Raw genomic sequence first — 27104 nt, forward strand, 5'->3', positions numbered from 1 at the left:
AATACTACCAGATAGCAGATAGACTCGAGGTTTGACGCTATCTCTCTCTCTCTCTCTCTATCTATCTCTCTTTCTCTCAGTCAGTTGCCATGCAAACGATACAACAGCTTCACATTGTGTAACTGACTGAACCTGAAATGGCCTCCGATAAACGCACCTGAGATCGACCCAGTTAGGACTGAAACCGCCTCACGCTCCGTAGTGGTCGTCATCGTCCTGACATGTTTTTTTTTCTCCTTCCCCTCCTTCACATCCTGGCCTCCCTCTCCTTTACCTCCCACCCTCCTCCTCCCCTATCTTCCTCTTCCTCTTCCTCCCCTCTTTTCCTCCCTTTCTACAGGATGGGCAGGGCAGCTCCCAGAATACAATCTGAAACTCTGAGACCTCTCAGCTCTCTCGCTGCAGGATTACTACTACACAATAACACCACCACTTAAAAAAAAACACTTTTACTGTTGTTTACTGTAAAAGTCCTTCAGCTGCTCAGGAGGAAAAATACAAAAAAGCTACGGAAACTTCAACTTCAGAAACTACTTCACCACAGGATTACAACAGAAGCTCCAACACAATCCGTTCCCCTGACGGTCCCAAACCAGCTCCCAAACCAGCCAGTACCAGACCAGTAAACCAGTAAAAAGAAAACCAGACAGGACCAAACCAGGCCAAGACTTGACCAGAAGAGCCCAGTAGAAATCAGTCAAGGCCGTTGGAAAAGTTTGATGGGACTGCTGACGATAGGTGAGTAAGACTTTGTTACATCATTATCATCGTCATTATGGTTTAATAGTTGTTTTATAATTGAGACAATGTGGTTTATTTTAATGAATCTTCTAGAATTGGATGTCCTGAACTAGATAACTGCATGTTAAGTAGTTAAAAACTAGTTCCTATATTGCTGGTTTCTGTAATACTGAATTATTCACACTCTCATGTGTTCATACAATGACTTCTCTAAAGGGAAACTTTTACCAAAAGAAATCAAAAATAGGGAAAAACTTAGCTTACTTAACTTACTATAAAGTTCAACAACAGTCAATATAAGAAATTCCCTCACATGCAAATCAATAGTGTTCCTATATAGTGTGAGTAAAGAAGCCAAAAGACTTTAATTATCTTAAGTGTTAAGTTTGATGGGACTGCTGACGATAGGTGAGTGTGACTTTGTTACATCATCATCATCGTCATTATAGTTTAATAGTTGTGTTATATAATTCAGACAATGTGGTTTATTTTAATTAATCCTCTAGAATTGGATGTTAAGTAGTGAAAAACTAGTTCCTACATTGTTTTGACCTGAATGACACCAAGTACATCCAATGAACCTGGTTCCTATGATACTGAATTATTCACACTTTAATCTGTTCATACAATGACTTCTCCAAGGGGAAACTTTTACTGAAAGAAATCAAAAATAGGGAAAAACTTAACTTAACTTACTATAAAGTTCAACAAAAATCAATATAAGAAATTCCCTCACATGCACATCAATAGTGTTCCTATATAGTGTGAGTAAAGAAGCCAAAAGACTTTAATTATCTTAAGTGTTAAGTTTGATGGGACTGCTGACGATAGGTGAGTGTGACTTTGTTACATCATCATCATCGTCATTATAGTTTAATAGTTGTGTTATAATTCAGACAATGTGGTTTATTTTAATTAATCCTCTAGAATTGGATGTTAAGTAGTGAAAAACTAGTTCCTACATTGTTTTGACCTGAATGACACCAAGTACATCCAATGAACCTGGTTCCTATGATACTGAATTATTCACACTTTAATCTGTTCATACAATGACTTCTCCAAGGGGAAACTTTTACTGAAAGAAATCAAAAATAGGGAAAAACTTAACTTAACTTACTATAAAGTTCAGCAACAATCAATATAAGAAATTCCCTCACATGCAAATCAATAGTGTACCTACAGTATATAGTGTGAGTAAACAGGCCAAAATACTTTAATTATCTTAAGTGTTGATGATTTAAGAGCTAAAAGTCACTTATTCTCTATGGAGCTCTGGTAGTTTAGCACCAAAACCTGCTTCATTGGAAAAGAAAATTTAAAAAAGGACACAGATATCTACATTTATACAAAATGGGACCTTTTTTAAATGGAGTGAAAACTAAAAACGAAACAAAACCGTGGTTCTGGTGCTTTAAGCCTCCAGACAATAAGACTACAGGCTCATGGTCTAATTCAGGACGAGGTTCTGCTGGTTCCTCCACCTCTTCATTTAAGGCCTTCGCTGTGTTCCAGGGATATTTAAGGTCTCTGAAATCTGTTTATATCTCGGTCTTTAAAGAGTACAATTGACTCCTCGCTGGCTGACACGCACAACACAACACAAGACGCAAAAACCTTGAATGGTTTCAGCTGGAGCATCATTAAATAGCTGGTTTTGCTCAGTGACAGCAGCAGAAAGTGCCACGTCACCGTCTGGTTGATGTGGAATCTGGTGACAGCTGGTGGATGAATCTTAATGAGTCTAGTTGATCCCCTGGATGTTGACGGTCGCCGTCGGCAGCAGTCGTCTGCTCCGCTCAGACGCCTCAAGCAACACATGTTTACCCGAAAAGACCGGAAGCAGCTTCTTAGAGAGGACGAAGGCGGAGGCGAAGGTCGACAACGCTTCTGACTTCGGTCCAATGTTGGTTTTCTTTGAACTGTGACCTCGATTGTTCCCAAAATTTAATTGAAGTAGTTTGTATCAATCAGCCTCAGCTCAACCAAACTGGATCTGTATCAAGACCAGAAAAAGCTCAGGACTGAAGGTTCAACTTGTCTTTCCTCCAACGTACATGGTACATCTTGTATCTCCACAAGGTGGCCCCTGCTATTGATGTGATTGACCTCTTTAGATTCCCTCCAGAGGAACAACACTAGAAATTGTTCAGTGATGATTTTTGAAGGCAACTGGACTTCTCTAGATTCTTAAAAGCTGTTTTGTCTCTCATCCAAAAGGCCTGGATGATTGAGAACCTTCTCGGACAACACTACACTAGAAATCCAATTTGAAAGCCCCAACCCTCGGCAAAATTCACAAAAATGTTAAAGACTTTAACAGAGTAAATCAATAACTATGGATCAAAGTTGAGCCCAATCAGTAAATCAATGAAAAGCTACAACCAAAAGTTGGGTCTATGATGTTCCAAAACAGCCACCGTACCAGGGATATCGGACTTCCTCTATAAACCAGTTTCTGACTCGTCTGCACTGAAGTCGTACTTCCAACATAAATCCCAGTTTCTCTAAATATAAATGTGAGTTGGGGTTTAATGTTTCAGATGTGGAGGACCAACACTAGAAATTGTTAAGTGTTGATATTTGAAGGCAACTCGACCTCTTTAGACTCTTAAAAGCCGTTTCGCCATGACTGAGAACCTTCACGGACAACACTACACTGGAAATCCAATTTGAAAGCCCCAACCCTCGGCAAAATTCACAAGAATGCCAAAGACTTTAACAGAGTAAATCAATAACTATGGATCGAAGTTGAGCCCAATCAGCTACAACCAAAAGTTGGGTCTATGATGTCCCAAAACAGCCACCGTACCAGGGATATCGGACTCTTCCTATGAACCAGTTTCTGACTCGTCAACACTGAAGTCATACTTTAAACATAAATCCCAGTTTCTCTAAATATAAATGTGAGTTGGGGTTTAATGTTGCAGATGTGGAGGAACAACACTAGAAATTGTTAAGTGTTGATATTTGAAGGCAACTGGATTTCTTTAGATTCTTAAAAGCTGTTTCGTCTCTCATCCAAAAGGCCTTTAGGATGGCTACGATAATCTGGATGACTGAGAACCTTCACGGACAACACTACACTAGAAATCCAATTTGAAAGCCCCAACCCTCGGCAATATTCACAAAAATGTCAAAGACGTTAACAGAGTAAATCAATAACTATGGATCAAAGTTGAGCCCAATCAGTAAATCAATGAAAAGCTACAACCAAAAGTTGGGTCCAAAATAGCCACCGTACCAGGGATTTTGGACTCCTCCTATGAACCAGTTTCTGACTCGTCAACACTGAAGTCGTACTTTCAACATAAATCCCAGTTTCTCTAAATATAAATGTGAGTTGGGGTTTAATGTTGCAGATGTGGAAATTGTTAAGTGTTGATATTTGAAGGCAACTGGACTTCTTTAGATTCTTAAAAGCCGTTTTGTCTCTCATCCAAAAGGCCTTTAGGATGGCTACGATAATCTGGATGACTGAGAACCTTCTCGGACAACACTACACTGGAAATCCAATTAGAAAGCCCCAACCTTCAGCAAAATTCACAAAAATGTCAAAGACTTTAACAGAGTAAATCAATAACTATTGATCGAGGTTGAGCCAAATCAGTAAATCAACCAAAAGTTGGGTCCCAAAACAGCCACCGTACCAGGGATATCGGACTCGTCAACACTGAAGTCGTACTTCCAACATACAGTAAATCCCAGTTTCTCTAAATATAAATGTGAGTTAGGGTTTAATGGATGCTTCATTGCAACCAAACTTCAAATAAAATAGTTGTATTTTAACTCTGACGTGTCACTTTGTCGTCGTTCAACCAGCAGGAAACGTGAGTTCCTGTGAACATAAACATGTGAATCATTTCCTCCGTGTTTCCTCCTCGTTCTTCTTTGTGAGGACATTTTTTCTCTCTTTTTACTCTCTGTGCTGAAAAAAAAAAACCCACATCATTTGCATTTGACGACGTGAAGCCGCTTTCCCCCTCTGATCTTCTCTGGAGTTCTCCGACGTTCAGCCTGTGATCGCTGTCGGCCGGTGGCACCGACGCGCTCCTCGCTACAAACCCACAGTCTGTCTGAATTATGCAGCAGGAGGAACTCACTCGGCTTTTTCATCGGCTCCTCTTTTTTTTTTTTTATTGTCAAGAAAAGTTACAGTTAAAAATATCACACTCTTCTATGAAAGAGTGTAAACTGTTGTTGGTATCCAAGAATTAAACTCCCATAATGTCCCAAGAGGAAATGGAAGATTTGATTTGGGACTCGCTGATGAATCTCATTATTTCACCAACTAGGGAACTGGATCCAACTTGGAACCAGATACAGAAACTGATTCAATCCCGGTCTGTTGTAGTGTTGTAGTGTGTTATATCATGGTCTGCATCTTCTTCTTGCTTTTATTTGTTTGGTTTTTTGAAGGGAAATTAAAAGTAGACGCCCAAATTTACCTGAACCGGCTGTGTCCAGTTCCCGTCGGTGGCTTCGGACTGAGTCTGAGTCATTTCCAGTTTCTGCTCCGTAAACTACCAGAACTCATCGAACGAATCCGTCATCACACCTTTAAACATCTGGTTTTCCTTCCTGTCTTCTCTGCCAACAGAAAGGCCTGGAGACATTTGTTGTGGTTATTTTCGTCCTCAGGACCTTAAAGGGATAGTTCAACATGTTGGCAAATTGGCCCATTGCCATAACCCCTATAGTCATAGCAGTAGGTTCGTTACCTTTAATTGTCGGTGCAAGCTATTTTTTAGAACGGCGGAGCAGAGCCGTGAGCTGCTCAGAGCTACGCTACGGAGGCTCATGGGATTTCTTGGTTTCCCTCATCAAACTCATCAAATACACAATCCAACAACTCCACAACGCTCTGGTGGACAAGTTGTGACCTGCACATTCACCACGCTATGAGATAATAACACAACGTTACCACACAGAGTTGTTTTAGAGGGAAATTCATGCAAAACCGCTGATGCACGTTGCCTTCAGGGACAGTTTTTCATCAACAGTCTCTGTATTTCCCTCTAAAACAACTCTGTGTGGTAACGTTGTGTTATTATCTCATAGCGTGGTGAATGTGCAGGTCACAACTTGTCCACCAGAGCGTTGTGGAGTTGTTGGATTGTGTATTTGATGAGTTTGATGAGGGAAACCAAGAAATCCCATAATGAGCCTCCGTAGCGTAGCTCTGAGCAGCTCACGGCTCTGCTCCACCGTTCTAAAAATAGCTTGCACCGACAATTAAAGGTAACGAACCTACTGCTATGACTATAGGGATTATGGCAATGGGCCAATTTGCCAAAATGTTCAACTATCCCTTTAAAGGTTTGATGAATGTGGATCGGACTCAGACCAGCGATCAACTGTTTTAAAACTGTTGAATTTTCCATTTTTTCCATCCCTCCCTCCTTGTGGGGCCTTTTGTCCAGTCGTTATTGAAAACGTCTTTTATTAACTTTAAATATTCAGAGAAATCAAGAGACGTCGTTTTACCCAATTAAAACTGAGTCATTAATGTGGTGTAAAGCCGGAGCTGCTTCTCCTCGGTCCCTCGGAGCCACGTGGGCGATCCGATCGTCCTCGCCGTGTTGGGTGAAACCAGAGCTTTGTGAGTTTGAGTCTTGTTGTTTGCAGATGAACGGAGCTGCAGTGCTGCTGCTGCTGCTGTGTGGGAGGACAGCGGCTCCGCTCAGGACAAAAACGGGAAATGATCGAAACGGTCGGTGACCCCGAGTTATTTCAGGACGAGGCCGACCGACGCTCGCTGCTCTAATCCTACAAGAATTTCACCTTTTTTTTTTTCTTTTTTTTTTTTACACACACAACACAATGATCCGTAGCCAAAACCCCGGACCAATGAACGCTTGAACATCCTGGATCCTCAGAGGAAACCTGAGGGAGCGCTCCGACCCAGAGGAGACATAACGTTGCATAACGGTGCAGAGTGGAGGAAAAGCTGCCGAGCTGCAGGACTCATTCACATCCACACAGCTGATAAGACCCAGAAACAACTTCTTCAACTGCTGCGATTGATCTGTACACTGCAAAAACTCAAAATCTTTCCAAGAATATTTGTCGTATTTCTTGTCAAAATGTCTCATTTTTAGTCAAAACTGATCTCTTTTCTCTTAAAATAAGACTCATCACCTAAAAATTAACTTGTTTTAAGATCATTTTCACTTGTTTCAAACTAATTTTCACTTGAAATAAGTAGAAAAATCTGCCAGTGAAAGCAGGTTTTTTTGTGCTTGTAATAAGAAAGAAAAACTTGCTCCACTATCAGATTTTTCTACTTATTCCAAGTGAAAATTTGCTTGAAAGAAGTAAAAAGTGTCTAAAAACAAGCTACTTTTAATGTGATGAGTCTTATTTTAAGTAGAATGACATTGTTTTGACTAGAAATTAGACATTTTGACTAGAAATAAGACAAATATTCTTGGAAAGATTTTGAGTTTTTGCAGTGTGAACATCCTGGATCCTCAGAGGAAACCTGAGGGAGCGCTCCGACCCAGAGGAGACATAACGTTGCATAACGGTGCAGAGTGGAGGAAAAGCTGCCGAGCTGCAGGACTCATTCACATCCACACAGCTGATAACACCAAGAAACACTTCTTCAACTGGAGATCTGCTGCTGCTACGATCGATCGGTTGGCTACACTGCAAAAACTCAAAATCTTTCCAAGAATATTTGTCGTATTTCTTGTCAAAATGTCTCATTTCTAGTCAAATCTAATCTCTTTTCTCTTAAAATACGACTCATCACCTAAAAATTAACTTGTTTTTAGATCATTTTCACTTGTTTCAAACAAATTTTCACTTGAAATAAGTAGAAAAATCTGCCAGTGCTTGTAATAAGAGAGAAAAACTTGCTCCACTATCAGATTTTTCTACTTATTTCAAGTGAAAATCAGCTTGAAAGAAGTAAAAAGTGTCTAAAAACAAGCTACTTTTTTATGTGATGAGTCTTATTTTAAGTAGAATGAGATTTGTATTGACTAGAAATGAGACAAATATTCTTGGTAAGATATTGAGTTTTTGCAATGTAACCAGCAGCAGAAGTGTTGTGATGATGACTGAGGTGTGGAAGTATTCTGAGAGGAAGACAAGAGGAAGAAACGGCAAGAAACAAAACAAAGGGACAAAGGAAGAGTCAGAGAAAAAGAAAGAGGAGGATAGATGTCGACTACACGTGTCGTTTTCAACAAAACAAGACGTTATTATTTTGAGCTTTTACGAAACATCTTGAACAATTCTTTAAAACATTGAGACAATAATCCATAGGGCTGTTATTGATTTTCATTTCCTACATCTTAAACATCCTAAAACTACAAATTATTAAATGATATAACGACACATACATTACCCACACTGCAAAAGCTCAAAATCCTTCCATGAATATTTGTCTTATATCTTGTCAAAATGTCTCATTTCTAAGATTCTAAGATTCATCACCTAAAAATTAACTTGTTTTTGGATAATTTTCTCTTGTTTCAAACTTATTTACACTTGAAATAAGTAGAAAAATCTGCCAATTAAGTTTTTCGTGCTTGTAATAAGAAATAAAAACTTGCTCCACTATCAGATTTTTCTACTTATTTCAAGTGAAAATCTGCTTGAAAGAAGTCAAAAGTGTCTAAAAACAAGCTACTTTTCAATGTGATGATTATTTTAAGTATAATGAGATTTGTTTTGACCAGAAATGACATTTTGACTAGAAATAAGACAAATATTCTTGGTAAGATTTTGAGTTTTTGCAGTGCATGAACCTTCGTGGAGCCAAACCAAACACATGGTGAATGTTGTGTGTTCAGTTTTCTTTCTCTTTTGTGCCACAGTTATGAATAGTTGTTTTTATATATATGAATCTGATTTAACCTGTAGAGTTTCTTGAGGACAGAAGCTGTAGAAGTGTTGGAGCTGTCGGTCAAATTAAACAGAATTTTAGTTTTAAGTTTCCTTCAGATGAGAAATAAATGAAGCTTCTTTATAGAAGAGGTGATGAGTGATGATGGAGTGAAACACGACGGTGAAGGAGCAGAAAACTCCAGAGTGACCGAGCTCTTTGACAACAGTCTGTCTGTCAGCGATGTGTGTGTGTGTGTGTGTGTGTGTGTGTGTGTGTGTGTGTGTGTGTGTGTGTTTGAACAGCTGTGAGAGAGTTTGGCTCGACTTCATCATGTTGAAGGTTCAAATCCGATCAAACAGCAGAGAGAAGCTCCGTGTTAACGAGCTGTGATTCTCGACAGCGACGGCGGTTTCACCTCAGAGCAGCTGACGAGTCACGAGCTGCAGAAAGAAACGCTTCGTCAGGTTGACAGAGGAAGAGGAGGAGGAGGAGGGGGAGGTATAGGAAGAGGAGGAGGGGGAGGAAGAGGAGTAGAAGGAGGTGAAGGAAGAAAGGGAGAAGGTGGAGGAAGAAGAGGAGGAAGAAGAGAAGATGAAGGAAAAGAAGAGGAGGAAAAGGAGGTGAAGGAAAATGAGGAGGTAGAGGAAGAAGAGGTGGAGCAGGAAGAGTAGAAGGAGGTGAAGGAAGAAGAGGAGGATGAAGAAGTGGAGGAAGAGGTGAAGGAAAAAGAGGAGGTAGAGAAAGAAGAGGTGGAGGAGGAAGAAAAGGAGAAAGAGGAGATGAAGGAAAAAGAGGTGGATGAGGAAGAGGAGTAGAAGGAGGTGGAGGAAGAGGTGGAGGAGGAAATAGAAGGAGGTGAAGGAAGAAGAGAGGGAGGAATAAGAAGAGGAGGTGGAAGAGGTGAAGGAAGAAGAGGAGGATGAAGAAGGGGAGGAGAAAGAGAAGGAGGAAAAGGAGGAGGAGGAGTAGAAGAAGGTGAAGGAAGAAGAGAGGGAGGAATAAGAAGAGGAGGTGGAGGAGGTGAAGGAAGAAGTGGAGGAAGAAGAGGAGGAGATAAAAGAAAAGAAGGGGTGGAGAAAGAGAAGGAGGAAAAGGAGGTGAAGGAAAAGGAGGAGGTGAAGGAAGAAGAAGTGGAGGAGGAAATAGAAGGAGGTGAAGGAAGAAGAGAGGGAGGAATAAGAAGAGGAGGAAGAGGTGAAGGAAGAAGAGGTGGAAGAGGAGTAGAAGAAGGTGGAGGAAAAAGAAGAGGAGAAGGAAGAGAAAGAGGAGAAGGTGGAGGAAGAATAGAAGAAGATAAGGAGAAAGAGGAGGTAGAGGAAGCGAGGTGGGTGAGGAAGAGGAGTAGAAGGAGGTGAAGGAAGAAAGTGAGAAGGTGGAGGAAGAAGAGGAGGAGGTGAAGAAAAAGAAGAGGAGAAAGAATAAGAGGTGGAGGAAGAAGAGGAGGAAAAGGAGGTGAAGGAAAATGAGGAGGTAGAGGAGGAAGAAGTGGAGGAGGAAATAGAAGGAGGTGAAGGAAGAAGAGAGGGAGGAATAAGAAGAGGAGGTGGAAGAGGTGAAGGAAGAAGAGGAGGATGAAGAAGGGGAGGAGAAAGAGAAGGAGGAAAAGGAGGAGTAGAAGAAGGTGAAGGAAGAAGAGAGGGAGGAATAAGAAGAGGAGGATGAAGAAGAGGAGGAGATGAAAGAAAAGAAGAGGAGAAGGAAGAGATGAAGGAAAAAGAGGAGGTGGAAGAGGAGTAGAAGAAGGTGGAGGAAAAAGAAGAGGAGAAGGTGGAGGAAGAAGAGGAGAGAAATATAAGGAGGAAGAGGATGAGGAAGATAATGAGAAAGAGGAGGCATAGGAAGAAGAGGTGGAGGAGGAAGAGGAGTAGAAGGACGTGAAGGAAGAAGAGAAAGAGGAGGAGGAATAGAAAGGAGGGGGCTAATCGCTGGTCAGGTTCATTAAGTCCGGAGGAAATCTTGTCGTTCCTCAGAGATAAGAGATGGAGAGACGAGTGTTTCTGGACTTTCCCGCCTCCTCCCAGAACAGGAAGTTGGACAGGAAGTTGAACAGGAAGTTGAACAGGAAGTTGGACCTCGGGCTCACGTGACCTAAAGAGGTCGGTGTCGGTGTTGCCGGTGACGACCACCGTTGAACCCTCAGAGAAACAAACGTTACAACCATGACTCAGCTCTCGGCCTCGTTTCTGTTACACAACAACAAACTCCGGTCAGAACTGATCAGAGGTCAGTTTCACTTCCTGTCTCTTTAAACAGCGACAGCATCAACTGGAGAATAGAAATATAGTTTTGTTAAATAAAAAACAAACCTTTTTCATTCTTTCAACATACTGTATATCCCAATTTTTCTAAATATAAATGTGAGTTATAGGGTTTAATGTTGCAGATGTGGATGTTTCATTGCAGCCAAGTTGCAAGTTAACCAGCGCAATTACTTGCTGATTAATTAAGGTACAAATGTACGTGGAATAGATAAAGGGATAGTTCAACATTTTGGCAAATTGGCCCATTGCCATAATCCCTATAGTCATAGCAGTAGGTTTGTTACCTTTAATTGTCGGTGCAAGATATTTTTCATCAAATACACAATCCAACAACTCCACAACGCTCTGGTGGACAAGTTGTGAGCTGCACATTCACCACGCTATGAGATAATAACACAACGTTACCACACAGAGTTGTTTTAGAGGGAAATTCATGCAAAACCGCTGATGCACGTTGCCTTCAGGGACAGTTTTTCATCAAGCAGTCTCTGCAATTTCCCTCTACAACAACTCTGTGTGGTAACGTTGTGTTATTATCTCATAGCGTGGTGAATGTGCAGCTCACAACTTGTCCACCAGAGAGTTGTGGAGTTGTTGGATTGTGTATTTGATTAAAAATATCTTGCACCGACAATTAAAGGTAACAAACCTACTGCTATGACTATAGGGATTATGGCAATGGGCCAATTTGCCAAAATGTTGAACTATCCCTTTAAGGTGAAAATCCTGCAGAGTTCCTTTATAAAGGCCTGGAGTGGAGACGCTGTTGATTCCTTCATTGTGTGAATAAAGCTGGATTTATCAGTATCAGAGAGATTCCCAGAGGAAACTGGAACAAGGAGCCTTTAATATTTATTGTTGAATAGTCTGAAAATAAAAAATAATAATAATCTCATGCAAGAGTAAAAATGTTTTCCTCAAATCACACATCAAGTCGATAAAAAATTCTGTTTTGTCCTTAAACTCTCAGTCTCAACCCTCAGACTGAAGCATCTGAGCCTGTTCATGTTATATAATCAATAATTAACCAGTTATTATTTATGTAAAATATAGAAAACACTGTCAGTAAAGGTGTTTATAGGCGACCCGTCTGTGACCTCCACCTGCAGTGCATGCTGGGATACTGTGGAAAAAAACATGAATGAATCTGTGATTTGTTTTAACATGACATTGACATTTGAGAAGCCGCCACGTGGAGGATTCCTCCGCTGGGAGAAACGATAGCGTTAAATATCGCAGCTGCAATTAAAGAGGTTTTTACTTTTACTGTGGTAGATGAGAGGAAGTCATTCACTGCTGCTTCTTCCTCTTCTTCTTCCTCCTTCTTCTCTCCGTTCTCGGTTTAAAATAAAAAATCAACTCACTCACACTTCAAATGTGTTGGTTTTTAGATTAAATCGCTGTGGCGTCGGCGGGTTAACGCAGCTGTTTAGAAAACTCTCCCAGGTGGTGCCTTCAAGGACCCTCAGACGTCTGAGATGTGAGCACCGGCTGCTGAAGAGTCGAATCATGTTTTAATAAATGATCTTGTTCCATGTTGTTGATACTTTTCTGCCTTAAAGGGACAGTTCAACATTTAGTCAAATCATCCCTATAGTCATAGCAGCAGGTTCATCACCTTTAATTATCGGTGCATGTTGTTTTGAGGTCCCCTGTCTCATCAAATACACAATCCAACAACTCCAAAACGCTCTGGTGGACAAGTTGTGACCTGCACATTCACCACGCTATGAGATAATAACACAACGTTACCACACAGAGTTGTTTTAGAGGGAAATTCATGCAAAACTGCTGATGCACGTTGCCTTCAGGGACAGTTTTTCATCAAGCAGTCTCTGTATTTCCCTCTAAAACAACTCTGTCTGGTAACGTTGTGTTATTATCTCATAGCGTGGTGAATGTGCAGGTCACAACTTGTCCACCAGAGCGTTGTGGAGTTGTTGGATTGTGTATTTGTTGAGTTTGATGAGGCACAGGGGACCTGTACCGTTCACTGAGCAGCTCACGTCTCTGCCCCGCCGATCTCAAACAACATGCACCAATAATTAAAGGTAACGAACCTACTGCTATGACTATAGGGGTTATGGTGAGAGGAGGATCTGATTAAATGTTGAACTGTCCCTTTAAAGCTCAAAACACACACTCAGGGCATCGCCACCTGTTTAAAGCAGCTTAACAAAAGTGTGTGTTTGCATATTTTCTTATAAGCTACTATGATTTGTGGCGACTATGAAGATTCAGAAATAGGCTACCTGAAGGCCCTATAATCTGAAGTTCTTATAGGCCTAGTTTATTCAGGAATTGATCCGTATCCATAGCTACCAGCAGCTCATCACTGCTCGCTGGATGGTGATTGGTCCAAAAAAAAGACAGGTGTGGGTCGTTTTAAACAGCGAACATCGTCGACCATGTGACCGGTCTCTGACCTCGACCTGCTGCTGCAACCGCTCTGCACTGATCAGCTTCGTATTGGGAAATCAATAACTGATCAATTTATGTATTTAAACCTAAAGCTGCATGTGTGTGTGTGTGTGTGTGTGTGTGGTAGGTACAGTGTGTGTGTTTGGTTGACAGAAAGACAGAGAGAGAGAGTCAGTCAGCAGGTAGGTCGGTCGGTATAGTTTTAAACGGGGGGAACTGCGAAAATTGTTCAACCGCGTTGCCATGGCAACAGCGAGGATGTAGATCAAGGGGGCTTTTTTTAACACACACACACGCACACACACAGAGAGAGAGTGACACACTGAGGTTAGCACAGGATTCCCTGCTATTCCAGTTTCTATGACAACTCACAACTCATCCTCCTCCCGCTCGTCTGTCTCTCTCTCTCTCTCTTTCTGTAATGGAAGCAGCCATTAAGTTCTGACTTCAGTCCTGCTCCGCTTTTATTGGCATGAATGGTAATCAACTGCTAATTAGCACCGATGATGATTAACACAAACGATAATTAAACACATAATAATAAGGTCCCGTCTGTGTTGAACAGAGAGGGGGGGTCGGGGGGTGTTGGTGTTGTTGTCAGCAAGTCCTCGAGACGGTCTCAGTGATGGATTTTACATCTGACTTCTTCAATAACAACAATACATTATTATTATTATTATTATTATTACAGCGTGTCTCAGAGGAGCATGAAGCAGCGCTGACACGACACTCACAGTCACTGTAGCTCCTTTATAATAAAACTGGGAGCTGAAATGAGTCGTCAATTAGTCAAACTGATGCTAGGACAAAAAAAAAGCAACTTTTTTAATAGTCAATTCATCATTTTTAAGTCAATTTTGCAGATTTTAGCATCTAAAGAAAGTACATTTTTGTTTTTTTTTGTTTGTCAGACATTGTAACGCCCCTTCTGTTTCCAAACCTAAATAAAAGAAAGTCACAGGGGCTGATCTGTCGAGGTTGATGACGTGTGTGTGAGTGCGTGGGTAAAACAAAGAGTGTCCAAACAAAGCTTTACAGATTACTAATAGCCTATTTATTGTTTTAAAAAAATCCCAATTCCTTTATAAACAAAAGTTCCAATATAAACCAAAAATATAGCCTATTTTCGTTAAAGGAGACATATTCTCCCCCTTCACCACGATTAAAACAGTTCCCTGGTGTCTTAAAGACTTGTCTGTGACATGCTGTGGTCAAAATCCTCCAAGGATCAAACATCACAGCTCTTTTCATCCTCTCTGAACAGCCCTGTTCAGAACGGCTGCTTTCAGTGTCTGTCGCTTTAAATGCAAATGAGCCACTGCTCACCAGGCCACGCCCCCTCTACAGGTATCAGGTGGGGGTGGGGTTATGCAAATTCTAAAACTAATGATATCATTGGATGACAACTGAAGGAACAGCTGGTAAAACCACATGGCTTTTAACCTATAGGGCCGGATTTACTAAAGGTTTGCGTGTATTAAAACGTGTGCAAACGTGATTGCACGCGCAAACACATGTGGAACCTGATCTACTAACCGGACGCACCGAGGATTGCGTCCCTCACACGGGCAGAATAGCACGTGCGATCCATTTAGCGTGTTTGCCTTGATGAATATGTAAATATGGGCGTTTCAACGAGAACGCGCAAAATACTGGGAGGAGTAGATGCAAATTGATTTATTTAGCGTGTGCAATGTGATTTACCAAACCAGGAAGAGATTGCGGTGGCTGTTTTTGCGTCTTTATTCACCACGTCTGAAAACCATGTACTAACTGATACAACTTTGTGAAAACGTATGCGTTTATTGATTTGATACCTGTCAGAGCCCCGTGATCTTACATCTCTGCATTTCCTCACGTCTGGGTAATTCTGTAACAGTTTTTCAGCCGTGTTAAAAGTCATTTACGCGCCGTTACGCACGGGGCACGTCTGTCCTGCAGTGCGCTCCTCTCCTCTCCTCTCCTCTCCAGTACCTGACTGCTCAGCTCCGACTCTCAGTGACACCTGTCCGGTCCCGGACTGAGACACGTCACCGCTGCCTTCACCCGTGTTTGATCCCTCTGGTCAGTGGTCAGAGCGTTTAGATCCGTGTGTCCCACCTGAGCTCTCTATTAATCCACTCGATCATGGGCGGCACACACACACATTATAGGTGCGTGATTGTCGCTGCAGCTGCTGCCTGTTCGTCACTATATGACGAGTTGGGCCCTGTAGCGATTTGTGTTTATTTATCTAAACAGAGCGCGAGAGAGATGAACACACATGCTGTCATTGTATGCATCGGATCAAATGTCATTCTGTCCCTTCGTCCGTCCAGCTCTCTGTCCACTCTCTCCATGGCGGAAACGATTACCACGCGCAAAACCCTCATTTACATATTGCGGTTTGCACGTGTTTTCATTTAGCGGGTTACTCTTAGTAGATCACCTGTTTTGCGTGCACTAACCAAACTCGCAATATTATAGCGTGCGCAAACAATATAGCGCCCGCTATCTGGGATCTTAGTAAATCCGGCCCAGAGAGCCTAAAAATTACAGATTTTTTTGTCAATTCTCACATTTTGGGGGCCGGAAGCCAAACACCCAAATAGCCTACGTGTTAAAGAGCCTTCAAAAAGTGATATTTCCATAATATGTCCCGTTTAAAACAGACTCTGTTTGCTTTCAGACCAGCAACACCTGCCAAACAGATATAGCCCGCAAGCCCTCTGTGCATTGCTTTAAAGGAAGTTCACCAAAATAAAACACAAAATAAATGCAGAAATGGCTCATCATCATGAACTTTTATTGTTTGGGATTTAGGGACAACACAAATGAAAATACATATATATCAGCAGATTAATCAATATTGAGAATCATTGCAGACTTTGTATCAGCTGATCGATGAAGAATTGACGGCCATCTTTACTGACGGACAGAGGGGCTTTGTGCTAAATGCTAATGTTAGCATGCTAACAAGTTAGGACCATGTGACTTTTTTAAGAAAACATGAAGCCATAATCTGCTAAATACAGACAAACTAGGCCTAGTAGGCAAAACATTTAAGCTAAAAAAAAGTAAGTCTAACTTTTTTCAGTCTATGAGCTAAAATAAGCTAAGCTAAGCTAGGCTAGGCTAATCGCTGCCTGGTTGGTCTTTAATATTCAGCACAGAGACATAAGTCTGGCTCATTTCCTCATTTAGCCTAAATCATCACGAGAAAACAGTTTTTTGTTTTTTGTTTTGTTTTTTATGCTAACGTGACAACAATGTTCACATAGCAACGTTAGCAGTGGTTAGCAAAATTAGCACTGTGGCTAATAAATCCTCAAACGTTGAGCTGACGAACCAGTTTCCTCTTAAATCAGAAGAGACGACGTATATTTTTGTATCAGCGAAGAGTTCCCTTGGATCCTGTTTGTTTCTCAAATTAAAAAATCAGCTCTAAACCTGCTGTAACTGGTGATTCAACTGTTTTCTGAGACTGTGATGTGTGTGTCGGTGTCTGTGTGCGTGTCGTGTGTGTGTGTGTGTGTGTGTACGTGAGTGGACATTTAGCAGAGGGAGAAAAACAGGAAGTGATGTAACATCCCGAGGCCGTTGTTTAGCTGAGTAGAAGGTGGAGGTCAGATGAGAGTCGGCAGACGATCAGAGAGAGAGAGAGAGGACGTCTGGACTCAGACACGTTAACGAGAAACAACAAACTGTTACTGTAATGTCTGAAGTCCAGCTGTTCATGTCTCATCCAGCTGTTCATGTCTCATCCAGCTGTTCATGTCCCTGTGATGGACAGACACCCGTTTTAATGGAGTCAAAGAAAAGCTGCAATTACAATTTACAACATTTAAATAAAGTTATTTCTGCTTGAAAACAACTGATTCACTGAATAAATGATCAAAACAGGAGGTTATTTTTCAATCAATCACTATTAATCAATAACACAGAGTCAAACCGCTTCTTGTCCAAACATCCAGACATCAAAAATGATAAATAAATACAAATTATTTAACAGAAAAGTTGCAACATTTGACGTGTTTATATGAATAAACTATAAACTAATATCAACTAATTGTTCATCTATAACCCAACTGAAGATGCTGGATCAATTAAAACACATTAAAATAACAATATTTTCCTTCAAATGTGCAGAAGAAGCAGGAAGAGAAAAGTAATCGAGTACATTTACTCAGTTACTTTGCAGTATTAATGATTTTAATCACTTTAATCCAGTTTCTGATGATGAATCTCTGTGTGTGTGTGTGTGTGTGTGTGTGTGTGTGTGTCTCTCTTGCAGCCACATGCCTCTGAGTCCGGCTGCTGACACCAAACATGATCGCCCGCGACAACAGGCGGTTACTAACGGCAACCCGACAGGCTCTGCTGTTGCCAGGGACGACGACGCGGATGACACCCCCACTGGAAACAGCATCGTCGTCCGCATCGGCATCCCAGACCTGCAGCAGACGGTAACACACAACGTGCACAGAGATGGACAGAGTACAAATACTACTGGTCAAAATGTACTCCGTTACAAGTAAAAGTAGCTCAGGCGACATGTTACTGCAGTAAGAGTAAAAAAGTACTTGCTTTTAAAGGTACTTAAAGCAGAAGTAAGCGATATTTTTGTGTTAATATAAGTCTTAAATAGTTGTATCTTCCGACAGCAATCACTTCTATAGAGTGTTTGGTCTGAAACACGGGTCTGTCAGTCACTCTGCTCTGCTCTGAGCCCAGGAGAAAACATTTCTCGTATCCTACAACCTTTATCCAATGAGGAGCGAGAACGGCATAAAGGGGCAGTCCTCTCTGTGTGTGCAGCCAAGGGATGCGCGTGAATGTGGTGACGTAGGGACGAGGACCAATAGATCCATGACGAGGGCGGGGGCTGCTAACTCCGTCGGCTGACAAGAAGTTATGGTGCGTTCAAGGCAACCCGTAACTCGTGTTTTTCCGACCTGTGAAGTCGTACCAGTTCGATCTGGTACGAGTTCACGGGTCGGAAGTTACGAGTGGCCGTTATAGTGACTTTCACAGGTAAAACAGGTCGGAGAAACACGAGTGGGTTGCCTGGAACGCTACAAAGTCGTAAGTTGTGACTTGAAGCTGTAATTTACGGTTTCAAAAGCCTGCCTGGAACGCAGCATTAGCCAAAACGCCCGGATCGCTTACTTCTGCTTTAAGTAAAAGTAAGAGTAAGAGTAAATTTCTTATTTTTCACATCAATGAATTACTATAATTGTTTCTAAATGAATGTAAGGAGCTTTTAACTCTTGTTAGTGAGAATGAACTCTTTGAAAGCAGCTGCACTGATGTGCTGCTTTTAGGGGTTAGGGTTTCCTTCACAGACAAACACAGCTTGTGTCCAATAGGATTTTAGAAAAAGACCTGAAAGTAACCAGTACTTTTCAGCCTTCCTAGAAATTAACTCCAGTAAAAGTAAAAATATTTGTCTTGGAAATGTATTCAAGTAAGAGTAATAAGTACCAAAGAAATCTAATACTCAAGTAAAGTACAAATCCTCTGGATATGTAATAGGGCTGGGACGATATGCTTTTCTTCCGATTCGATTCTTCTACGATTTTTTGGATGGCGATTCGATTTAAATTGCGATTCTACGATATTGCCGATTCTCTCGATTTTTAGTCTTTAGCATTTTTAACATTTATCTGCACACAAATACTGTAGGAGCCTATAAATGAACATACTCCATTATAAAGTGAACTTAAACCCTTTTCAAAACCTGTACTCTCTGTATGTAAAAGAGGCTAACAAATACACATTTCACAATATTTAAAAAATTTCAACAACAACAAAAAAAAAAGCAAAAAAAAAAATCGAATAAAAATCGTCAAAAAAGATAGCGCGATATCTATGTGAATCGATTTTTTCTCCCACCCCTAGTACTTAAGTACACTACTCAAGTAAATTTACTCTGTTACTGTCCACCACTGCACGTGCACATAGACGTAGCACACACACACACACACACACACACACATGTACACACACACACAGTGTTCATGTATCTATGTATCGACATGAATGAACCAGCAGCACAAACATGTCTGTCTTGTCTCTGTCCCTCTGTCCCTTGTCTCCGTGTTGTCTCTTTTTCTCTGTCCGTCCGTCTGTCTCTCTGTCTCCCTCTGGCTCCCTCAGAAGTGTTTGCGGTTGGACCCAGAGTTACCAGTTTGGACCAGTAAGCAGAGGGTTCTGGTGACGTTGACTCAGTCTCTGTCGGATGTTTTGAACTATGGTCTCTTCCAGCCGGCGTTCAACGGCCGAGCCGGAAAGTTTCTGGACGAGGAGCGTCTGCTGAAGGAGTATCCCCTCCCCCCCATCACTCCCATCCCCTACCTGGAGGTGAGTCGGCCAATCAGAGCGCGAGACGTAGAGTAGATATCTCAAACTGTGACCTCATAGGTGATGAGATCTGGACCGGATCAGGACCGGATCAGATCGACTTCAGGAACCGAACGAGGAAACGTCATGTTCAAAATACGGGTCAATGACAAGATGCATCTCAATGTCAAGACGTGTAACCTGTATTTTTTCATCAAAATCTGGAAATAAATCTGGACTCAAATGTGAAATAAATGTTAATCTACTTTTGCAATGCAACACTATGTTTTTTTTGTGTTTTTTTTTTTACATGATTTCTCACATTATTTAGAAAAAAACGCTGTTTTAGGAGACAAGTTCTGCTCAGTGTTGCAAAAATTCATTATGGAATAGAATACATCGAAATAATCAATTTCAATTTAATGTTTTCAGAAGAAAGTATAGTTTTTATAACTTAAATCCACTGTAGGTGGATCAAATATTTAATATTTATCTTTATGCATTGATGAAGTTTTTTGTGAAATTTAGACAAGGCCACAGTGATGAAACAGTGTGTGGTCAATCAATCAAATTTTCACTGTTGTCTTAGCCTGACCATCCAGACTGTATCATTAAAATGTCTAGTCTGGAAACGACCGGTAGACCTCGGCTCAATCCAGGGGGCGGGATGAAGGCTGTCTTTCAAACTGCACCAATAGGGTAGCGCTACGACCAATCAGAGCAAAGAGCAGGATGATGTTAGCCTGACAAGCCAATTAAAATGTATGTCGCCATCGCGTTAAGCCGCCCAACGACTCACTAAACAGATAGAGCGCTGTGATTGGTGAACACAAACGGTGTTCGAGATAGATGATAGATAGATAAATACTTTATTAATCCCGAAGGAAATTCATCTGTCAGCCGCTCCAAACATTCCAAAAAAAAAAAAAAAAAAAGCACTCAGCTAAAGTAGACAGATGTAGCAATAATAAAAGAATAAAATAAAAAAATATATAAAATATAAAATATACCTATACATATATACACACATTCAAACTATCACCTATATATATATGCATACATATATATGTATTGTACACATACACATCGAGACTCAAAAAGTTCCTATGGCTCGTTTCTAGACCCAGCTACGGAGCAAATAGATCTGCTGCTGCTAGGGTGCAGCTAGATTTCTAGGCTACTGTTGTCTGACTTTTTATAGACAAAAGTATAAATGATTATTTGAGAAAAGCTTAATCGATGATGAAAAGAAAAATAACAAATTTTTCAATCCTATTTCATTCTTTAAAGATGCTGAAATTAATGAGGCGTCTTTGATTCATGATCAGCTGATCCTTGATTGAACTGTCGATTATAAAATACAGATGTAACATGACATATTTAAAACAGTGAGAACTATCTAATTAATTAACTAATTAACTCCTTAACGAGGCTCCATCACCGACTGATCATCTCTGTTTTTATTTTTACAGTTTCGTTATAAGAGGAGAGTTTACACACAGAGCTACGTGGACGATAAACAACTGGCCAAGCTGCACACCAAGGTACACACACACACACACACACACACACACACACACAGGGTCTATAACAGTGTGTGTTTGATGATGAACCTGTTGTGGTTGTTCAGGCGAACCTGAAGCGCTTCATGGAGCACGTTCATCAGAAGAACGTGGAGAAGGTTGGAAAATGGCTGGAGAAAGGACTCGACCCAAACTTCCACGACTCGGACACCGGAGGTACAGGTACACACTACACACTACACACTACACACACACACACACACACACAACACACACACACACAACAGACACACACAGATTTAGATATTTGACTGCTTTCTAAAGTGATCCAATAAAAAAATAGAGCAGATTTCAGAATAAAACACTCAGAGAAACCAAATCCTGAAAAGTGTTGAATGGATGGATGTTTGGGTCCAGGTGGTGAGGGGGCGGGGCTTAGTTGTGACATCACAAAGTGACAGGAAGTCCTGACGGCTGGTTTTAAGGCTCAGTTTCTGAATACAGGCTGTGTGCATTTCTCTGAGGACTGAGGCTTTGATACTTTCACAGTATTAATATAGAACCTAGAGCTGCTTTATAATCACACTACACATGGACATCTACCTTTATACTGTATGGAGCTTTAACACAAACATCTACCTTTATACTGTATGGAGCTTTAACACAAACATCTACCTTTATACTGTATGGAGCTTTAACACAAACATCTACCTTTATACTGTATGGAGCTTTAACACAAACATCTACCTTTATACTGTATGGAGCTTTAATACAAACATCTACCTTTATACTGTATGGAGCTTTAACACAAACATCTACCTTTATACTGTATGGAGCTTTAACACAAACATCTACCTTTATACTGTATGGAGCTTTAACACAAACATCTACCTTTATACTGTATGGAGCTTTAACACAAACATCTACCTTTATACTGTATGGAGCTTTAACACAAACATCTACCTTTATACTGTACGGAGCTTTAATACAAACATCTACCTTTATACTGTATGGAGCTTTGATAGAGGTTTTAATATGATATAACCTGAGGATGTGAGTGTGTTGTGTCCTCTGTGAGTTGTTGTGTTTGTTGTGTCTGAGCTGCAGTAATAATAACCGTCTCTCTCTCTCTGTGTCTGTGTCTCAGAGTGTCCTCTGACTCTGGCCGTCCAGCTGGAGGAGAGCTGTGAGCTCATCAAAGTCCTCCGCAGCGGTGGAGCTCACCTGGACTTCAGGACCCGAGACGGCATCACGGCGCTGCACCGAGCCGTCCTCTGCAGGAACAGCTCCGCTCTCACTGTGAGGAAACACACACACACACACACACACACACCAGCCCAGGGCCGTTGCTAGGAATTCTGGGCCCCCTTAAAGAATACTAAAGTGGGCCCCTCCCCCTAACTTTTCCTTTTTTTTTTCTTAGACTACGTATGTATTATCGTTTTTTATTTAGCCTTCTTTGTTTTGATGCTAATGCAGCATTACACTGCAAAAACTCAAGTATCTTAGCAAGAATATTTGTCTTATTTCTGGTCAAAATGTCATTTCTAGTCAAAACAAATCTCATTATACTTAAAATAAGACACATCATATTAAAAGCAGCTTGTTTTTAGACACTTTTTACTTCTTTCAAGCAGATTTTCACTTGAAATAAGTAGAAAAAATCTGATAGTGGAGCAAGTTTTTCTTCCTTATTACAATTATTTTCACAAAAAACTTACTTTCACTGGCAGATTTTTCTATTTATTGTGACAAGACAAGTTAATTTTTAGGTAATGAGTCTTATTTTAAGTGGAAAGAGTTTAGTTTTGACTAGAAATGAGACATTTGGACAAGAAATAAGACAAATATTCTTGGAAAGATGTTGAGTTTTTACAGTGTACTATGAGTATTAGTCAGGGTCTTACGCAGAATAAATCAGTCATACAAAGATTAGACTACTGGGGTTTTTTATGGGCCCCACTGGGCGCTGGGCCCCTAGAGTTATCATCACCTTTCTCCTCTATACAACGGCCCTGCACCAGCCCGCCGCTGTGTTTGCCCCATTTCTGTTCATTTCTTTTATTTTTATTATTATCATTTCGCGTCAGGAGGCCCGAGGGTTGGACGGTTCAGACGGAGGCAGGAGAATGAGTCAAAATGCAAATAAAGCAAAAAGGGGAAAATAGTCTGATCACACACACAGACACACACACACACCCTGAGGACGGTGGTGTGACCTCAGTGTGATCTGGTTCTGTCTGGTTCTGTGGATGTAGGGATAACGGCGTTTTAAATAAATGGAGCTACTTTTTTCAGTAACAAGTAATCAAAAAAGTTATTGTTTCCCCCGTTATAACACGTCACCGTCACTTGACTCAAGAACTCCCGTCACTAAATAATAATACACGTTATAGAGCCTATACATTTCTTTTCAGTCCATCAACTACACTGCAAAAACTCAAAATCTTTCCAAGAATATTTGTCTTATTTCTAGTCAAAATGTCTCATTTCTAGTCAAAACAATCTCATTCTACTTAAAATAAGACTCGTCACATTAAAAAGTAGCTTGTTTTTAGACACTTTTTACTTCTTTCAAGCAGATTTTCACTTGAAATAAGTAGAAAAATCTGATAGTGGAGCAAGTTTTTCTTTCTTATTACTGTACAAGCACAAAAAACTTGCTTTCACTGGCAGATTTTTCTACTTATTTCAAGTGAAAATTAGTTTGAAACAAATGAAAATTATCTGAAAACAAGTTAATTTTTAGGTGATGAGTCTTATAGAGATTAGTTTTGACTAGAAATGAGACATTTTTACAAGAAATAAGACAAATATTCTTGGAAAAATTTTGAGTTTTTGCAGTGTAGTCCGAAAAAAACTGTTTATCTGGAACGAACCGACAGTGCGGAGGAGGAAGACTGAGTTGGTTAGTTCCAGATAAGCGGAGGTTATGGGGGTCAAGTCCGAGTAATTTGATATATTTGAGCATTTTTATTAAAAGATTTGTCACTGACCCATATTAAACTCCACATTTTATACACCAAGGAAGTTCAAAGTGCAATAAAATATAAAACATCATCATAAAATTTAATCAGATCTGCGATAAAAGAGTGAAGAGATTTATTTTAAGTTTAAAATTCTGCCCTTAAAAATAGCAAAAGTCCTGACAAGACTCACAATGGTTAAAATATGATCTTTTTTTCTTTTTTTTCTTCTTTTTTTTTTAACAACTCAAATGTTCAGTCAGATTTTCACTCCGGTACCAAAACCTGTCGAACCTGATCTGAGAAATACTGCAGTCAAATCTGATGCATATACTTTTTTAAAATGTATTTATTTTCATTTATTTAAGAAAAAAAAAACCTAATTCAGTTACTAACTCAGTTACTTTTTGGGGAAAGTAACTAATAACTTTAACTAATTACTTTTTAAAAGTAACATGCCCAACAACAGTGAGGATCCTCAGACACACAGAGATGACTCACTGACTCACTGAGCGTCTGCCACATGTTGTTGTTGTGTGGATGATGATGATGATGATGATGATGCACTGTAAAAACTCAAAATCTTTCCAAGAATATCTGTCTTATTTCTTGTCAAAATGTCTCATTTCTAGTCAAAACTAATCTCTTTCCACTTAAAATAAGACTCATCACCTAAAAATGAACTTGTTTTTAGATCATTTTCACTTGTTTCAAACCAATGTTCACTTGAAATAAGTAGAAAAATCTGCCAGTGAAAGCTGAAAGTTTTTTGTGCTTGTAATAAGAAATAAGAAAACTTGCTCAACTATCAGATTTTTCTACTTATTTCAAGTGAAAATCTGCTTGAAAGAAGTAAAAAGTGTCTAAAAACAAGCTACTTCTTAATGTGATGAGTCTTATTTTAAGTAGAATTAGATTCGTTTCGACTAGTTAAAGACAAATATTCTTAGTAAGAGTTTGAGTTTTTGCAGTGTGTGATGATGAGGATGAGGATCAGGATGATGATGATGATGATGATGATGATGTTGTCATGGTGACCTCAGACCCTCCTGGACCTCGGAGCGTCCCCGGACTACAAGGACAGCCGAGGACTGACTCCTCTGTACCACTCGGCCATGGTGGGCGGCGCCCCCTACTGCTGCGAGCTGCTGCTGCAGGACCACGCCAGCATCGGTACGGAGTGTGTGTGTGTGTGTGTGTGTGTGTGTGTGTGTGTGTGTGTGTGTGTGTCTGTGTGTGTGTGTGTGTGTGTGTGTGTGTGTGTGTGTGTGTGTGTGTGTGTGTGTGTGTGTGTGTGTGTGTGTGTGTGTGTGTGTGTGTGTGTGTGTGTGTGTGTGTGTGTGCATCATCTACTTCTAATGACCAATAACATTGAGTGTGCTTCACTGTTGAAAGATTCCTTGTTGTCATGGTTGCAGGGATGACTGATGAGAACGGGTGGCAGGAAATCCACCAGGTGACACACACACACACACTAACACACACACACACACACACACACACACACACACACACACACTAACACATAAACACACACAAACACACACACAATCAGTTAATTACCTGCACTGATAAGTTCAACCTCTTCTCTGTACAATTATGATTGTGTCCGTGTGTGTGTGTGTGTGTGTGTGTGTGTGTGTGTGTGTGTGTGTGTGTGTGTGTGAGTTCAGGCATGTCGCTATGGTAACGTGCAGCACTTGGAGCACCTGCTGTTCTACGGCGCTGACATGAGCTCCCAGAATGCATCAGGAAACACCGCACTGCACCTCTGTGCACTCTACAACCAGGTAACACACTTTACACACACACACACACACACACACACACTGTGATGTCAGAGATCAGGTGGTTTTGTTTTTGTTTTGTTTTCTCTCTTCAGTCTCGTTATGAACAAACGTTTCATGTTTTTATTTAAATATATTTTTATCTTGTTAATGAAACGGTGGTTGGTGTTTTCAGGACAGTTGTGCCAGAGTTCTGTTGTTCAGAGGAGCCAACAAGGACATCAAGAACTACAACAACCAGACGGCCTTTCAGGTAAACACAGAATAATTATAGAGTATTATAACTCTATTATAATACTTGACCTTATAAGCCATTATAAAATGCTCTATGATGTGTTATGCTTATTGTTATAAAGCCTTATGATAATTTATGACTGTTTATAATGATAGTTATACACATTTCTATAATGTATAAAACACACTATAACTATATTTATAATGTATTATTGATGTGGGCATTGTCAGCGAATTAAGCAATATATCACGACAGTCCACTTCGCGTCGGGTATAATGAGCATAGATCACGGACTGTGATATATTCTATATTGCTTTTATAAAACGGTTACCAATAATGACAATATGAAAGAGGGATACGCAATCAATTTCATGTAGTTTTATTCAACCAGAAATACATATTATCCAATAAAATAGCCTCACTGTGAAAAAAATAGTCCCACCTCTCCAGACGTTAGCTCCAAGTAGCTCTGCATCTCGTCTTTTCCTCCGCTTTTTTTCAGGTGAAAGTCACTGCTCAGTCCACTCTCGCATTGTTAACCCTCCCCGGAGATTAAAGTTCACCTTAAACATGTGAATTCAACCACTTTAGTCCATTTTTTAACATCGTAAAAACATCAGCTGTCTTTTCCTACGGATTGCAACAGTCCGCTGTCATAGATACATGACAACAACTTCCATTCATACCAGTCATACGTGCCTGAGGCGGAGTGATAGCCTACGCTGTGATAAGGCTTTAGAATAGTAGCCGTGGTATATGCTCATTATACCACGGTTAACAACCAATCAGATTGCCGGATTTCACCTTTCCGTTTTATAATAACAATTATAACATATTATAATACCTGACCTTATAAGTCATGATAAAATGCTTTATAGTGTGTTATGATTATTGTTATAAAGCATTATGATTGTTTTTGAGTGTTAATAACTATAGTTATACAGTGCTATAACTGCATTATAACTCATTATAAGTACGGTTATAATGCGTTATAGAGATAGGCGTCAAATAA

General features: G+C 40.4%; 1 protein-coding gene across 9 annotated transcripts in view; it reads left to right on the forward strand.

The window, feature by feature from the left end:
* Positions 1–414: 414 nt before the first annotated feature.
* shank3b (SH3 and multiple ankyrin repeat domains 3b) overlaps positions 415–27104 on the forward strand; it is a 48195-nt gene continuing 21505 nt past the window's right edge. For 2 of the 9 annotated variants that reach the window (XM_085769993.1, XM_085770001.1), the window contains exons 1-10: positions 417–738; positions 17534–17705; positions 19399–19602; positions 21054–21125; positions 21212–21326; positions 22252–22403; positions 25114–25243; positions 25489–25526; positions 25744–25860; positions 26033–26110. In XM_085769993.1, the coding sequence (XP_085626119.1) occupies positions 17538–17705; positions 19399–19602; positions 21054–21125; positions 21212–21326; positions 22252–22403; positions 25114–25243; positions 25489–25526; positions 25744–25860; positions 26033–26110 (1074 nt within the window). In that variant the 5' untranslated portion in view covers positions 417–738; positions 17534–17537. Of the gene's footprint in view, positions 739–1546; positions 1573–17533; positions 17706–19398; positions 19603–21053; positions 21126–21211; positions 21327–22251; positions 22404–25113; positions 25244–25488; positions 25527–25743; positions 25861–26032; positions 26111–27104 lie in introns of those variants that run through there. The other 7 variants (XM_085769998.1, XM_085769999.1, XM_085770000.1 and 4 more) reach the window with 7 other exon arrangements.

The sequence above is a fragment of the Trachurus japonicus genome, chromosome 23 (genome assembly GCF_045865225.1).
Source record: "Trachurus japonicus isolate A0001 chromosome 23, Traja_1.0".
Lineage (NCBI taxonomy): Eukaryota > Metazoa > Chordata > Actinopteri > Carangiformes > Carangidae > Trachurus > Trachurus japonicus.